Source organism: Sciurus carolinensis, chromosome 10 (genome assembly GCF_902686445.1).
Source record: "Sciurus carolinensis chromosome 10, mSciCar1.2, whole genome shotgun sequence".
Taxonomy (NCBI): Eukaryota; Metazoa; Chordata; class Mammalia; order Rodentia; family Sciuridae; genus Sciurus; species Sciurus carolinensis.
The window spans coordinates 81,186,471-81,203,540 of NC_062222.1; the positions used below are offsets into that span (position 1 = coordinate 81,186,471).

Below are 17,070 nucleotides of genomic sequence, written 5' to 3' on the forward strand. Positions count from 1 at the left end.
TGATGCTCTTTCACGCAAGAAGAAATTCAGCATTAAGTAGGACAAAGAGGTACACACTAAAAAGTATATGGGAGATTTAAATGGAAATACAGCACTGATAAATATGTAATTAACAAGCAAAAGATAAGTAGAATTCATAAGTCAAAATTACAGATGATAAAAATATATTTTATTTGCTGTATTTAATTCAGTCTATTCAATTCATGACAGATAAGAATGTAGAAAATGTAAATAACATAATTAATAATATCTATATGATTATATTAAACTCTGAAAATAGATAATACAGTTTTATGTGCCCCCCCAAAACAATATGTTTTTTAAAATGGTATGACTTTGGGTACAAAGGAAATTTTGGTTAGTATCAAAAACTAGATAATCATATAAGCTATAAATAATTTATTTAATCATAACTCATTAAAGTTATAACTACTGACAAAATCAGGAATAAAAAGGTCCTACTGGAAGTTAAAACAATCCTATTTCAAACAATTCTTGGGTCAAAATGGAAACACAAAATAATGTTGTAAAATGTTTCTAGGAAGAAACATTTATAATGACAGCACTTTATATTAGATCCTATATAATAATTATAAAGCAATTCTTAGAGGAAAATTCATAGACCTAAGTTATTATATCAATGACATAAATCAGAAAATAAATGAATCAATCATTTAGCTTGTTATATAAATAATAAATTCTTAAGATTAATAAACATAAAAGTTAAAATGTATTGATAAAGTTAAAAATGAAAATATTATTAAAACATTAAAGAGAATTCAATACTTTTCCAAGGAAAAAATGAATATGCAGAAGTATATAGATTTCACATGTAACAACATGTTAAGAAGATATATTAAAAGAAACCTATTCTCATAGTTGTATAAAAGATAAAATATGGCCAGGCACAGTGGGGCACACCTGTAAATCCCAGTGGCTCAGGAAGCTGAAGTAGGAGAATTCAGAGTTCAAAGTCAGCCTCAGCAATGGTGAGGAGCTAAGCAACTCAGTGAGACCCTGTCTCTAAATAAAATACAAAATAAGGGTGGGGATGTGGCTCAGTGATCAAGTGCCCCCTGAGTTCAATTCCTGGTACCCCCACTCCAAAAAAGAAAAAATATAAATAAGCATAACAAGAAAGGTGAAAAGTCTATGTGGTACAAGAAATTCTCTAGAATGCCACCAAAGGATAAATAAGACTAAGGAACTAGAAAGATAAACCATATTTTTAGAAAGATTCAACATCATACTGATGACAACTCTTCCTATGTTTATTACAAATATAATAATACAATCCTAATAAAATATTTTTACTTTTTTAGGATGCATATAATTTGATACTAAAGATAATATGGAAAAAATAAAAGTTAATAACCAGGAAAGCTGTGAAAAGGAAGAACAATGAGATATACATGATGACAGTCATTCTCATTTTAGTTAACAGAGCCACCTTCTGCCCAGTTACTTGGAGTAAAAACCTGAGTCTCCTTTGATTTTACTCTTTCATTGACTTTAAAATCAGCAAATGTAAAGTGTATATTTACATTCAGACCCAAACATCAAAATTATGAGGCCTCTTTCCATTTCTGTCTTAGTCCAGGTGTCCCCTATTCAGGAGGGTTCCCTCATTCCCTTATACCTCAGCAACCCACTAGAGTATTCTCTAGTACTAAATGAGAGCCTCCTGAATTCTCTCTCTCTTTCTCTCTCTCTCTCTCTCTAATACACACACAATCAATCATTTAAAACAAAACCAGAATCCCCTGTTCTATCAGTACTGAAGATTTTAGCAGAAATTGAGAGTTACACTATTATCCATAATTAACAATCTGCAAAGTTTCAGGCAAAAGGAAAATTAATTTCAGTTTGCATGGAAAGATCTTTTAAGTAACCCTGCTCCATCTTCAATCATTAGTTTAACTTGATACTCCTGAGTGAGTTGGGCTGGCACTGTCCATGGAAAATATCAAAGTCACTTTTAGATTTGATTGATTAGAGTTCATGACTACAGTGATAATCAAACCATTGAAAGGGAAAAGCTTTCAGGCTGCTATTTGGTAGACCTGATAATGTTAGCACAAGAGAAGTGACCCAAAGAAGTTAAAAGCAATGTGTTCCAATAATGCTTCAGACTCTTCTTGTCTTATCCTGGCAGTGAGCACCTTGGTACCTATTCCTGATGCTGGAACCTAGCTTTCCTGGTAACTATATTCTTATTTAACCTGTTTTACTTGACATTGTATAAATACTTGTCATTCCTATTTCCCGTTCTGTTCCCCCATTGACCTTCTTCAACTAATCCTCTGGCTTGCTACATCTGATCCTTTCTTTCTCCTCAGGTTTTCCCTAGGGTAACCAGTACTAACAAGTTGCAGCAGCTACTCCGTAGAATGATGCATATCTCTGACCCTTAGATGACTTTTTCCAACTCTTAGTTGTATCCTTGTATTGTATATATGATAATGTAAGAACCTAATATTCTAACTATCACATAGACCCAGATTAAAAAAAATTATAAAGCAAAGTTTTAAGTAACTATTTTGTGCCCCATGCTTTGCATCATGTTTCTAAAACAGTAAGAATAAAACAGAAAGCCTCTCTTGTAATTTTAGTTTTGCAAGAACTCACTAATTAACTCGTAGGAAAGATATGTCTCTTAGTGCATAAAATTCACAATCAAGAATTGCCTACTGGGAGCCATCTGAGCAGTTTTCTAGGCTATCAGCTCCACTGTATGCGAAGACTGGTTGATGATTAACATAGAATACCAATTAGAGGAAAATGTTTGTATTAAAAACAAAGCTAGAGCAAATAATATGATCTGCTTCATTTTTAAGTACCATGTTTTTTTGTTAAAGTTAACAAATTAGAGGGGTTTTAAAGACATTTCCAGGTCATTGTCTTAATTCAATAATCAAGAAATAATTCCAAAATTGGCAGGTGCGGTGGCGCACATCTGAAATCCCAGCCACTCAAGAAACTAAGGCAGGAAGATTGTGAGTTCAAAGCCAGCCTCAGCAACTTAGTGAGGCACTAAGCAACTCAGGGAGATCCTGTCTCTAAATAAAATACAAAAGGGCTAGGGATATGATTCAGAGGCTCAATAGTTGAGTGCCCCTGAGTTCAATCCTTGGTACCAAAAGAAAAAAAAAAAAAAAGAAATAATCCCAGAATCATGTGAAATGATGAAGATACATAATTCTCTACTATCATGAGCAAAAATTGGAAATTGGAATTATAATATAATGTACTAAGTTCCATGTTAGATGGAAATATAAGCCATAACATTGGCACAAAGTATCCATTATCTATTACATCCAAGGAAGACATCATGGCAAAGAATTTGCATATTTTTGTTATGTTGTTATCAGTGTTATGGGAACCCATGGATGCTTGAGGCCTACAATGTGGAAAATTGACTGTGTGGAATGGGACAAGGGTGGATGCAGGGAAACCAGTCCATAAATATTGTAATGTTCCAAGTGAGAGATTGCAGTTGTCTGGTCTAGGATCTTAACTGGGCAGATGGTAATATCACAACTATATTATATTCTGCTTACTAACAGATCAGACAAAGTGTGAGAGAAAGGGAGAAATCAAGGACAAACTCAGAAATTGGGTGATTTGATAGTGCCAGTTACTAAGATAGTATGTTAGTCAGCTTTCCAGTAGTACCAAAAATACCTGAGATAATCAACTTATAAAGAGAAAAGGGTTATTTTGGCTCACAGTTTTAGATATTTCAGTCCGTGATCTGTTGGCCCCACTAATTTGGGCCAGTGACATATGTCATGGCAGGAGTGAGTAGCGGAATGAAACCTCTAGAAAGAAGAAGAGACCAGGGTTCTGCCATCCCCTTCAAGGACATGCACCCAATGACCTAAAGATCTTCCACCTCCTACAGGCTCCACCACCTCCAAACAGTGCCTCCTGGGAAGCAAGTCTTTACCACGTGCGTGCACCTTTGGAAGACACTTAAGATACAAATTATAGTATATGGGGAAGACTATGGGGAGTAAAAGGAATGAAATTTTTATATGGTCAGTTTGAAATGCTTATTAGCCATGTTAGTAGGGTTGTCGGGTAGACAGTTACATGGTTCTAGAGTTTAGGAGGGATACAGATGGTAGTTAGAGATAAGGGGCTGCAAAGGTTCACCTAGGGAATAGCTAAAATGGAAGAAGTTAAGTTCTGGGATCATTCCAACATGTTGAGCAATCATTTTCAATCCTGATCATGTTAGATTCTTCTATGGCATTTTCTAAAAAATAATGATGTTCAGGTTCAACTCTTAAAGGTTCTGATTTAATTTTGTTGTGTGTTGGGCATAGGAAGCTACATTTCCTAAGGCCCCTTGATTATTCTAGGGGTAGGTAAGGCTGAGAACAACTGCTTGAGAACTTGAAAAAAGGCAAATGACTCAGAAAAAAAGAATTAGGAGAAATGTCTAATGAAACAAGAATAATACATGTGAGTGGTAGCTTAATTTGTGCTTATATGATTTAAAAAAAATCCTATAAGTGTCCATTTTGTTAAAAGAAAAGTATTTTATGAATCTTACTCAATTCATTATATAATTTTCTATTTATAAGGACATGTGGAAGAAATTACTTTTGTCTTAATATCAGAAAAATGATTTCATTTTCCTTAGCATGTGTTTATTTTTAATCCAAAAGATATTTACTTGGGTAACTAGTCATTTTTTTCCTGCTAATAAGCTCTCAAGATAAAATTAGTGACCCAACCATGACATATATAACTTAGACTCAATTCCAAACATATATTCATCTCCGATAAGTAAAAAGCAGTGTGTTTGACAGTGGCAATATATATATGGGGTTTTAATAATAGGTTTATATTTTTAGTATAAGTCTTATCTTTGGCTGTATAGTAGCTCCAGTCCTTTCTTCCCCCTTTTCTTCACTATTTCTCATTTGCATTTGTTTTATATATTGCCATGTGACCATGAGGTTGGAATTTTTAGTTTTAAGTATAGTCTTAGATAACATACAATTTAAAAATCCCTTTACAATAATAACATAGGTAGATCCCCAAACAGAATATAATTTTCATATGTAATTGTAATTAGAAATCATTCATTCCGTCCAACAACTAAGCTTTTTATGTAAAGTTCTCCTCTCTTTTGAAGTAGTCTGTACAATTACAATTAGTGAATCACTGTTTAATGACTGTCTTTCCTACCAGATTTTAATCTCAGGAGGACAGAGCCCTGTCTGATTTATTTCACCACTGTACTCCCCAAACTTAGCAACAAAGAAATCAGCCCCTGTATAAGAAAAAGCATTGCAAGTCAACAGCTTGAGGGGGACAAAAAGCCTAAAAAATATAGATCCTCAATGTTTTACTGGAGAAACACTGAGACCTCTTTCAAGAATGTCATTGGCACCAGCTTCCCCTCCTCTGCCATGTGTGCTGAGATCTCCTTTCCCCTTCCTGAAGGTCAGGAGGCAACTTTCTCCCTTGTTGAATATAAGGTGACTCTTAAATCAAGGGGTATTTTAAGTTAAACTTTTATACAAATGCCTGTTAATTTAAAATATGAATAACTTGTGGGTGGTGGGCACATAGATACTGACCTCCTTCCCTTCCTTTTTGCATATACAGATTTTGTTTTCAATAAACAAAGTGACACATTTTAAATCCCTAACCTGTGGTCTTATTTTCCTTAGTGCTGGCATGGTATTTGGCACATAGGAGGCATAGTACAGAATTTTACTGACTGACTGACTCAATCCATTATTACACATGCAGCCCCATGCTTAATTCCAGCAATACAAAAAGCCTATGAAAACATTTGTCAATGAGAAGTTTACATTTACTATTTGTGTATAAGAAGTGAACAGGTAAGATAATCAATATGTTATTGTGATTGCAGCATACCCAAAGTACAAAAGTTAGAATGTCATCTAATAAGTGGTGAGAGGTAGGAAGAAAGGAGGTAAGTGATGGAAAATGGGATTCCATGCAAAGGGAACAGGATCTGTAACTGCAAGTAGGTATGAAAGAGATGGTGTGTTTGAGAAATTGTGTAGTTTTATGAAGCTCCCATATACGATGGGGAGAGAGTGACAGGAGAAAAGTAGATAAAAGTGGAATACATATCATTAGTGGTGCCTTAAACATTAAGGCTTATAGACATTAGAGAAGGGATGCTTTGTGCTGGTAATAAAATAAATATGTAGTACTCTGAGGGAATAGAAAGAGAAAATGAAAGGGAAAGAGAATGTTTTGGACTTTGCTTTATATTTTAAATAAGATTTAATATTTTCAATAGTGTAATAGTCCCAGTTGTCTGATGAGAATACCTATTTTCCAAGTATAGTGCTTTCCAGATACTAGGTAGCTAAATTTTGGAAATATTGAAAATAAAAACATGCTCCTATTATCAATTTAGATAATGAGATGAGAACAAGCATTTGTGCTTTTCTACTAGATCAACTACTCATACTCAAAGTTGTAATTTAGTAGTCTAATCAACATAGAAGCATCACAAAATAAAATATTCCCAATATCTTGTTTTGAGTAATTTAAACCTTGGGATGGGAGTAGCAGAAACTAAAATGCCTGCCATCACCCCTGCCCCAGTTTGCAAATGGTTCCTTCCATATATGCTGCAAACATCCCACTTCACTCTACTGCCAATAAGACTAAGAGCCTCAGTTCTGGTGGTGTGACCACTTTGCGTGACTCCTGCATTCCTAGGCGTTCCTATTTGGCTCTTCTCTTTGAAACCTACCAGTGTTTGGCCCAGCCTGCCACTGGGCAGAGCTTAATCACACATACCACTTGCATCACGTTGCAGTGCCTCAAGCATTCGCCATCGAGTTACTACCTCTGTAGGTGGGGGATAATGCTCCTAGGCTGGCAAAAATATTCATTTTCACAACCAGAGTCAATTCTCACAAAGGAAAAGCATTCAGCTGGCAAAAACTCATGTGGTTTTCCATTTAGATAGTGTAACTCTTGAAGAAAAAAGCCTACAATACAGAAATTACGATAGAAGGTAGGCCCGACTGTAAAAATGGTTGCCAAGGCAAGACAGTACTTGGAGAAAACATGCCTGCCAAGCATGAGTCCTGAAGAAGCAGCTTCGGAAGACATAGGATCAAGTCTTTTTCACTGCTGTATCCCGTGGCAACTCACAGAGATTAGGTACTAGATAAATATCAGCTGAATGAAATCAAGAACCTCTCCAGCAGGTATGGTGGCATACACTGTAATTCCAGCTACTCAGGAGGCTGAGGCAAGAGAGTCACAAGTTCAAGTCCAACCTCAGCAATTTAGGAAGACCCTGTCTCAAGATCAAACAAAAAGGCCTGCAGATGTAACTCAGTGGTAGAATGCTTGTCCAGCATGTATGAGGCCCTAGATTCATTTCCCTAGTACTGGAAAAAGAATGCACATTACCAGGCTCATAGGACTCAGCAAAATAAGAGGTTGTGCTTTGTTTGCTGGTCTTGCAAATAGTCTTTAAAAGTGTTCCTGCACTGATGCCATAATCTTTTAGTTAAAGGAGGAGTATGTGATCCACACTGTGACCATTCAGAGGGACTTATTTAGATGAGGTAGCATGCATAAGAATAAAAATATGTAGAGAGGAATTCAAAATAAAATCTGAATTCCTCTGGTGACAATTAATAATTCCTTGGTCACTAGGGTACTGTGTTATCTTGAAAGAAGAAAAACTGTTTTAAAGAAATTTCATTCTCAAAGGTGAACTGGGTAGGTTACTTACTACAAAGAAATCTCAAGAACACAGTGATCTACTGATGGTCACGATACGATTCAAGTATTCTAATAATTAGTGGAGCTCAGAAGAGACTTTCCACTGTTGATCACTTTGTTCTATAGACACAATGTTAAGCATTTAGCTCATGCTGTGTATTTCTTTGCCAGAAGAGATTCAAAACCCTAATCACTCATTTTTGTATGAAAGTCAAAGATAATTGCACTAAAAGAAAAATGCCCACAACATAATTTAGCTTGATTAATACATATCTCCCTCTGGCTAGCGTTTTTTTTTTTTTAAGGTTTGATATTAAATACATGGACCCTCAGCTGTTTTGTGAGGGAAAACTTATTTTAATTCTGCTGGGGCTTGAAACATTTGAAATGAAGATGTGCTAAAATCTTGAAGTAAAAGGGTAGAACAAACTGATACTCAACCCTTCAAGGAAGCAAGGGAAGCAAGGACAAAGATTCCCTCCTGCTGACGACAGGCCATTTACAGAAGGCTCTGTGGAAGAGTCGGCATTTGAACCATGCAGTTTAAGACAAGAGGTAAGAGACAGTTTCTCTCCTAGAGCTGTCATGGTGATGGGGCATGAGGGGATGTGATATAAAAGTAGGGGTAAATTTAAACTGTAGATATTCAGTGGCACAAAACAGAATGTTTGTTTAGAGATGTCCGTGGTTAAGTAAACTGCTCTACCCTTTTACTTCAAGATTTTAGCACATCTTCATTTCAAATGTTTCAAGCCCCAGGAGAATTAAAATTAGTTTTTCCTCACAAAACAACTGAGGTCCATGTGTTTAATATCAAAACCTAAAAAAATAAAACTAGAAAAATTTTAAAAGCTAGTCAGGGGTAGATACATAATAATCAAGCTAAATTATGTTGTGGCCATTTTTCTTTTAGTGCAATTATCTTTGGCTTTCATACAAAAGTGAGTGATTAGGGTTTTGAATCTCTTCTGGCAAAGAAATACACAGCATGAGCTGAATGCTTAACATTTTGAGTGTCAGTAGAACAAGTTCTATAGATATGAATTTGCCAAGTTAATCCTCCTTCATTATCTCCATTAGTTAACAATGCATATGGAGTCACTGCACATAATTACTGCTCTACCAGACATAGACACTGAAATATTAACTTTCCCACAGACTCAAAATCTTCAGTAAGCAGCTCTTGACAATTCATCACATTAATAATATGTGTCACCACACTCCTATTAAATATTCATGAGATTAAATACCATCCGATTTGCAAACCTTTTAGTACAATTTTTTGTAAAATTTGTTACATTTTAGATGCTATAACTGAAGGATATGGAAAACAACAACCGCCAGGGAAAAGGGGGAACAATTATCCCCAGGGAGAAAAGACAGTGGGTCCCAGGGAGCTGAAGGAAAACAATGGGCTTTACATTTTCACAATTTCACATTCTACAAATACTTTCCTGACTGTCCAACTGACACATTCTGCTATGATTAAGTGTATATGATTAAGTCTCACTACACATTCTGCTATGATGATTAAATCTCACTTAAACTCTATAAAAATCAAACACCTCTTGTAACCAGTTGACATTTTCTCTCCTGAAAATGTGCCATTCTGCTGCTTAATAAAGAAAGCTTGCTGATCTATTGAGGTCTGTTCCCTGCTTTGGTTATTTTGCTTTCAATAACAGCACTTAGGTACCACTATAATAAAGTTTAACTGTCTGTTTATAATCAGCATTATAACTAAATCCACATTTATTCAATTTTTAATATGCCTTCAAATGAAAATATTTCATTATACAATGTATAAAGTGTTTTTTAAAGTAATGTTTTATCCTACAATTTGCTCCTCAGAGCTCATTACTACCATCAATTTGTAATCTTTCTCAAGTTTACATAGCTATTTTTACTACATAAGTATGTACCTATAAATGATCCATATATAATGAAATACTTATGACGTAAGATTACTATTGTAAAATTGCATTAAAAAGTAGTAAATTGATTTTCTTAGGTATTTTATAGGCAAATAAATAATTCTAAATTGAAACTGACTGAACTAGAGATTAGCATGTAATATAATGATGCTTATAAAAAAGTACACACTGTAAAAAATGGTATTTGGCATATTAGGATGTAATATTTCTAATCAAATACTTTGTAAGCTTTTATAAAGTCTAAGTTTATTCAAATTACTACAAAAAACTAGATATGATCTAAAAGCATTAAATACAAAACTTAGCAGAAAAATAAAATAAAATTTCAAATAAAGGTAAAAACATATATCATTAACTTCAGATCATGTTATGCTACACTTTATGGCTAAAATGGTAACAGATTATTAAGCATATAATTGAAACAATAGCAACAGCTGCAGTTACTTGTACCAACTTAACTTACTGTGTGTTAGACATTATAATTAGCACTTAACATCTATATCTCATTTAATTTTTTTCTCATTTAATTTTCACAATAACTAAGTGAAGTAGATAATAACATTATTTGCAGTTAACAACTGAGGAAAGTGGAGGTCTACACCAATTAAATGACTTGCCCAAGGTCACAAGCTTGGCAATGAAAGAATCTGACTCCAGGTCCACCCTGCTAACGATAAAGTCAGCACCAGCTTCCAACTTTGGACCCCATTTGCTCCTGTGTCCTTGGGCATGTCCTACAAAGTCTCTAAAGCTCATTTTCTTTAGGTGCGAAATATGAATAATGTTAATATATGACAATTATTGAAAAGATGAGATAGTTTATAAAAAAGTACTGAGCAAAACATGAAGCTACACAGTGCTGGTTATTATGTTATTGATGAGATTAAGACAACACAATAATGTTGAAAATAATGAAAAACCTACTTTCTGGCTCTTAGTCAAAATTTCCCCCCCCCCCAAAAAAAAAAAAAAAAAGTACACCTATTATTAAAAAAATAGTACACCTATTAACATTCCTCATCATCTTACCTTCCTTAACTCAAAAATGACTATGTAAAGGCAACTATGAATCAATATAATTATTTACCCTAAGAGATAGATAAGCAGTAATAAAATAAGCTAGAAGTGAATAGTGAAGCTAGGAAAGCAGTGTTGAACATGGGCGTCATAAAAACTGTTGTACTATCACATGTGGCCTTTTAGACAGCCCTTCAAAACTAAGTCTTTTTAAAGCTCCCTGGAGTCACTATCCAAACCTACCTTAAAATGTCTATATACCATAGTGACTGCTAACAATATTTAAATCCTTAGCCCAGAAAGGGAAAATAATATTCAAAAGGTTCATTGTTCATCAATTTATTTATTTATTTTTATTTTTTATTATTATTTTTTTAATTTTTACATTTGCATTTTGATTCATTGTACACAAATGGGGTACAACTTTTTGTTTCTATGGTTGTTCATGATGTAGATTCATATCATCTGTGTAAATAAATTACATTGGGTTTATTTTTTAATGGGGCTTTGTATTTTTAAAAAATATTTTATATGTATTATGTCAGCCAAGATCCAAAAACAAGTATCACAAAATTTTAATATTAAGAAAATGAAATTCGTCAAGGTTAATAACATTAAGAAATTTATATACCTACATATAGTATTATGTGTGTTGTACATAAGCATGTTGTCTCTATCACTCTGACCTAATATTAGAAAAAAATTCTTTCCTTTTTGGAATTAAACCAATGAAGTACTTATTACATCAAAGACTGGGGAAAAAAAGATTAGGAAAACAAGCAGTAAAGGAAGTGGTGAAAATCTCTTTACACGTACAGACCAATAACCACTTCTATTAAGAACATGAAATTGGTTTTTTATCCATGTTAAAACAAGATGCAGATTTTAACACACAGCAATGAGATGAGTAACCTTCTGTTTTCTGCCCACAATACTGACTCAGGCAACCATGAACAATGCCCTATTACCCCTTTGTTAGATTCCTTTCTTACTCTATCCCTACCCACATCCCTGGGGAGCCACTCAGCATCCAGCTATCAGGATGCTTAAATAAACAAGGTCCTGGGATGATGGTGCAATGACAGGCACCTAGAGAATGTAGCCCCACATTCGCAAACACCATTACATTTTGTTGGCTTACTTAGAGATTTGAGGTGTCACTATTCACAGTTCAATGACTAGTTGTCTGTACTAGATAATCAGTTACCCTTAAGCCTCAGATTCCTTGTCTGTAAAGTGAATCAACTAGCTGATTTGTAAAAGTACTAAAACCTTGCTATTTTAGGAGTTCTACATCAAACTTTCCAAGATTCTGAAAATTTTCTGAGGCATGTGATTTTTATGTACCTAGTGACTTTTCAGCCTTTCTTAATGCCTATAATGACTTAAAGTAGACCAAAAGAAAAAAAAAAAAAGGAACAATGGGGCCACATATTTTCAGCAATTCCTTTATTCACTTTCAAGGCTTTTACACCATTAGATAAGGAATAAAGGAAACCTTTAATTGCATATATCCACAAATTTTTACTCAATGATGTAAGAAGGAAGAATATCTAAGAATATATGGAATCTGCAAGGTCAAACCTACCTCCTGGCCGTTCATGCTCTCCGTCAGTGTGCAAAAGCATGGCAATGGGCATGCCTACATTCTTGGATCGTCCAGCCACAACCACATTTTTCCCAAATGTTTCAATTCCTTAAAATACAGAGTTTGGTTTAAATGCAGATTCAACAAGAAGAAACAAATTAAGCATCAGAACACTCAACTGTAACATTCCTTAAAAAGTTCTAATTAAATTTGGATTTACACGGCTTGTCTCTAACATGCCCACATTCAATTATTTATAAATAATTTATAAATATTTATTTTTACACTTCTTGAATTTGTCCCTTCCCCTCTGATTATGTCCTCATTTAAAAATCACAAACATCCTGGAGTTGTCATCAAATGAATTTTAAACATTGAGATTCACATGAAGAGTTAGAAGTGCAAAGCCTTAAAATATATTAACTTCTAATTATAAAATAAGCCAAGTAGAACATTATCAAGCTTCACTGGCAATTGAGTAAAGCTGGAATAAAATAAAGTGGAAAAAAGTATTTTTCACAAAGTTTATATACTTTTCTCTATAGGAAGAAGCACCAAACTTCCTTCTTAGAAGGATGAAAAAGATAAAGCTTGAAAATTCAATATACTTTACTGCTTTGGGGCTCAGTTTCTTCATAAGTAAAATAAAAGAATTGAAACTTAGATTTTTCCAAGTACTAACTATCTCAGAGTATGATTTAGGCTCTGCTTTCTCTTGGAGATTTTTCTCTCAGAAAACAGCAGAATAAAGAAGATGCTGCCAGACAGAAAGGTGACAGTTGGTGGCAGCAGGGAAATCATCAATACTAAAGGCAATCTGAGGTTAGTTAACATAGAGGTAAGTAAACATCTCTGCATATCCAGGCAGGCTGTGAGAGCAAGACTGTATCTGGCATAGCAGAAGGGGAAATGTTTACAATGAAAACTTAGGTCAATAGATATAGTTCCTATATGATCAACATGTTACTTTATTAATGGAGAATATAATTCATTTTGAAAGGTTTTCATCAAAATGCATGAAATTTATAGTTTAAAAGTAGGAAGACAAACTACAATTTGGAAAATTGACTCCCTACAGTTTACAATGGCAGTGCCCTATAACCTGGCAGAGGTTCTTCATTCCCTTTTATTTTGGATTGGTCTTTGACTTATATAATTTTATACCTATCCACAAACTGAAGTTTTGTGGCTTATCATTTTCTGTCACTTTGCAGGGTTAGGATAATTTTATCAAGGTAATGCTCAGTTCAGGACCTAATACCTTTGTTTGTCAGACCACAAGTTACCAACCTGTTCTTTTAATTATTTCCCAAACAGCACTGGCAGTGGCAGGTATGAGAGAATGCTGATCAAGACACAGTCTTCCAATATTGATAATATGAAATCCATCCACATCTTTTTCTGGGGCAATTCCATTGCATATTGTTCGTTCATCCACGTGATCTGAAAAGTAAATTAAATTGGTCTCATTTTTAAAATTGCTGTTTATGTGGAAATATGGAAAATGAAATATGGGGACCAGCAGCCAGATCACTATGGTTCAGTTCCAAGAAAGATGTAACACCCTTACTCTTTCTTTGCCACCAAAATGTAAGCAAAGGGGCTCTTGACTAATAGCTGTTATTAAAGACTGTTAGAGTATATGCCATTATAGGGTCAGAAGTGGCTGAACTGATGAAAGGGGAAAATATGTGAAATAAAACAATTCTGATGAGATCTGGGAGAAGCCAGGTATTAAGTCTTTGCCTCAACAAGTTTGCATATTTAAAGTGTTTAAATCTACTTTACTCCAATACAGGTTTCTATTAAATACTTAGAGCACTGCAGATTAAAAGGGCTATATAGTTGTGTTAAAGAGTCATTACAAGATTAGTTCAAGCTTCCTCTTAAATTACATATGGAAAACACAAATGTCAAACACACACTTTCATAAAGCATTATCACATTGAACTCTAAAATATCACTATGGCTTGCTAAATGTAAGGAAAAGAACACAAACTGAGTAATGAATTAACCAAATGATATATGGTATACTAATCATTTCATTTAAAAAGTAAAGAAACATAAAATAAGTTCTTACTATTTTATGCAGAATCATTTACATTACCATTATTAATTAACTCATAATAATTAATAATCCTAATAATTAACTCATGTGCCTAATATATTTGATATGTAAATGCTTCTTTGTCTATTACAGAATGAATATCATTTACACATTTATGTGTGTGTGTTTGTGTCTGTCTGTGTGCTACTAGGAAATCAAACCCAGGAACTCACACATACTAGACAACTCACACATATTTTTTCTTTTCTTTTTTTTTTTAACCTTGACATATTTTAAAAAAAGAATTATAAAAGCACAAATCCCAACTGTATTTAAAGAACTAGGTCTTGTTTCTGACATCTTTGTTTTCTAAAGATGACCACTGACACCTTACTCTAAATATATCCAATTTACCATGATCGAACTATAAAACTCCATGAAACATATAAAAGTAGTCACTTGAATTATTTTCAAATAGAAACTAGGTCTTTAGGATAGTTCTCCCATCAATATTTTTTTCATTTTTCATAACTCATTCTAAAAGGAGCAGGGCAAACCTCATCTATTTTCTCTAAAGCTAGAAGATCATTAGAGATTCTATTAAAACTTTAAAATAATTACATGGTTAATTTACTATTTGAGGACAAAAATCATGGTTCTGTTTTGTTTTCCTAAAATCCGGAAGACTATGATTATGATGATGGTGATGAGTCTTTTTTTAGTCATACAGAAGTTTCATGATATGGAATTTTTTGCAATAAATCAGAGGCTTTGTAAATGAAAAGAAAAACAATTATATTTGAAGTTTTAATTTTCTAGTAAGGCCAAAATTAGTTCATTTTTAAGTACAGAATCTACTAATGTATGTATGGGCTGATCCATTAATTAAAAGAACTCAAAAAGGGCTCTTCTGTAGATTTTAAGAACTATTTTACCAATAAGCCTGAGCTACATTGGCTTTTAGCACTATTGCTTTGTGCTGTCACATTCACTTAAAAGAACACTGAAAAGACCTGTCCTCTTCCTTTCTTCCTCACTCCTGCCCTCCTTCCCTTTCTTTATCCTTCTTGGTTTTGTTTATGTTTTTCTTGTTGTTGTTGTTGGGTTGTTTTGTTGGTCCTGGGCATCCAGCTCAGGGTCTTGGGCATGCTAAGTACATGTTCTACCCCTGATTTACACCCCTACCTCTCTTTTGTATTTCTTGTATTTTTTTATTTTTTTAAATCACGGGTCACTGATAAAGAATTAACAGGATTAGGGAAATTACTATGGGGAAAAAGGGATTTTTACACAACCCATAAAAGTAGATTCAGGACATATTAAAACATTAAAAATTAAGGTTTATAACTCAAATTTAACAAAATATCTTTATGTTATCAGGGTCCTCTTCTATACTTCTTTAACTTCTACTCACATCATAACTTAGATCATTACTTCATAACAATTTGGTCTCGAGCAACTTAAGAGTTAGTTTAAAAGACAGATGTGTGGACATTCAAATGATATGACACAGGATTCTAAGAACTAAGGTTATTTAGTCTAAAAGGAAGGATCTCATATGAATAGAGGAAAAAGAATAAGATCAGAAAAATCAACAAATCTAATTCATATATCATTTTTATGAAATTCTGTTTTATATCAGCAGTGGATTAAATTTCACATACATCCTGTGCCAGGAAAGATTTACTTTTTAATGTAATGTGGTATATATAGTAATAATTTGAGTTAGCATACCTTACATTTAAATAGTGCTTTATAATAACCTTCCTAGCTACTGGGGACTAAGGAGAGAAGGTTAATTATTTTGAAGATGAGGTTCAAAGACTTTGAGATTCAACCATCTTAAATCAGTACTAAAAGGAGGATCCAGATTGCAGTGTATATTTTTTTGCTCTAAGTCAGCTTTTCCTTCTATATCATACAGAAATCATAAAAATGCTAATCATACTAAATACCATTCAAAGAGTAAAGTCAGAGAGGCCTCTCCCACCCCAACTCCTAGTAAGACATGATAACCCTAACATGTCCCAAGAAATTACTGTTTCATCTAGAACTCCAAACACAACACTATCCGTGGATTAAAGGATACATGTCTAAATGCAAGCAAAAAAGCATCAAATATTTTGCAATTAATAATCTTATCTTTTGATATTTTTATTAAGAGAAAAAATACATTTTGTAATTTTGACTGACTAACTCAAAGTTTCCTGGAGTCATCCTTAGGACACATAACTAGAAGATTCACTAATACCAGTTTTGTCACAGTATTTATGAAACATTTTTGGTTCTCAGAATACCTGGTAAAGACTTAATCACTCATATTCTACTCAAATGAATGAGAAAACTGGCATCGTTCACGTATGTTTGTTTGTATTTTCCCCCTTTCTAGTTCAGGTTATAAGAAGTCATGCCAGGAAAAGAAAAATCATCAAGTTAAAAGCATAATTCTGTAATAAAATACCTCAGAAAATGTCTTTAGGGAACACTGTAGAATTACTACACTGAATATACATTTTTATGATTTATTTACCAAAATATTTAGTTGCCTATAGACAAGAAACAAAAAATAAAAAATAAATGAATTACTAGTTTTTTATCCTAAGATTTTTTACATTACTGTTTAAAAATACCTCCTACTTTATTTATCCTGGAGATTGTTGCTATATCTGAGGTGCATATGGAAAGATTTTCTCCCATTCTGTAGGTCCTATCTTCACATTATTGATTGTTTCCTTTGC

General features: G+C 33.7%; 1 protein-coding gene across 1 annotated transcript in view; it reads right to left on the reverse strand.

Moving 5' to 3' along the window:
- Nucleotides 1-17,070, reverse strand: part of Mthfd2l (methylenetetrahydrofolate dehydrogenase (NADP+ dependent) 2 like) — a 154,103-nt gene that overhangs the window by 82,899 nt on the left and 54,134 nt on the right. Inside the window, exons 4-5 of the mRNA XM_047567014.1 lie at nt 13,576-13,728; nt 12,286-12,393 (exon numbers count right to left, since the gene is read on the reverse strand). Of these exons, the coding sequence (XP_047422970.1) occupies nt 12,286-12,393; nt 13,576-13,728 (261 nt within the window). The remainder of the gene's footprint in view (nt 1-12,285; nt 12,394-13,575; nt 13,729-17,070) is intronic.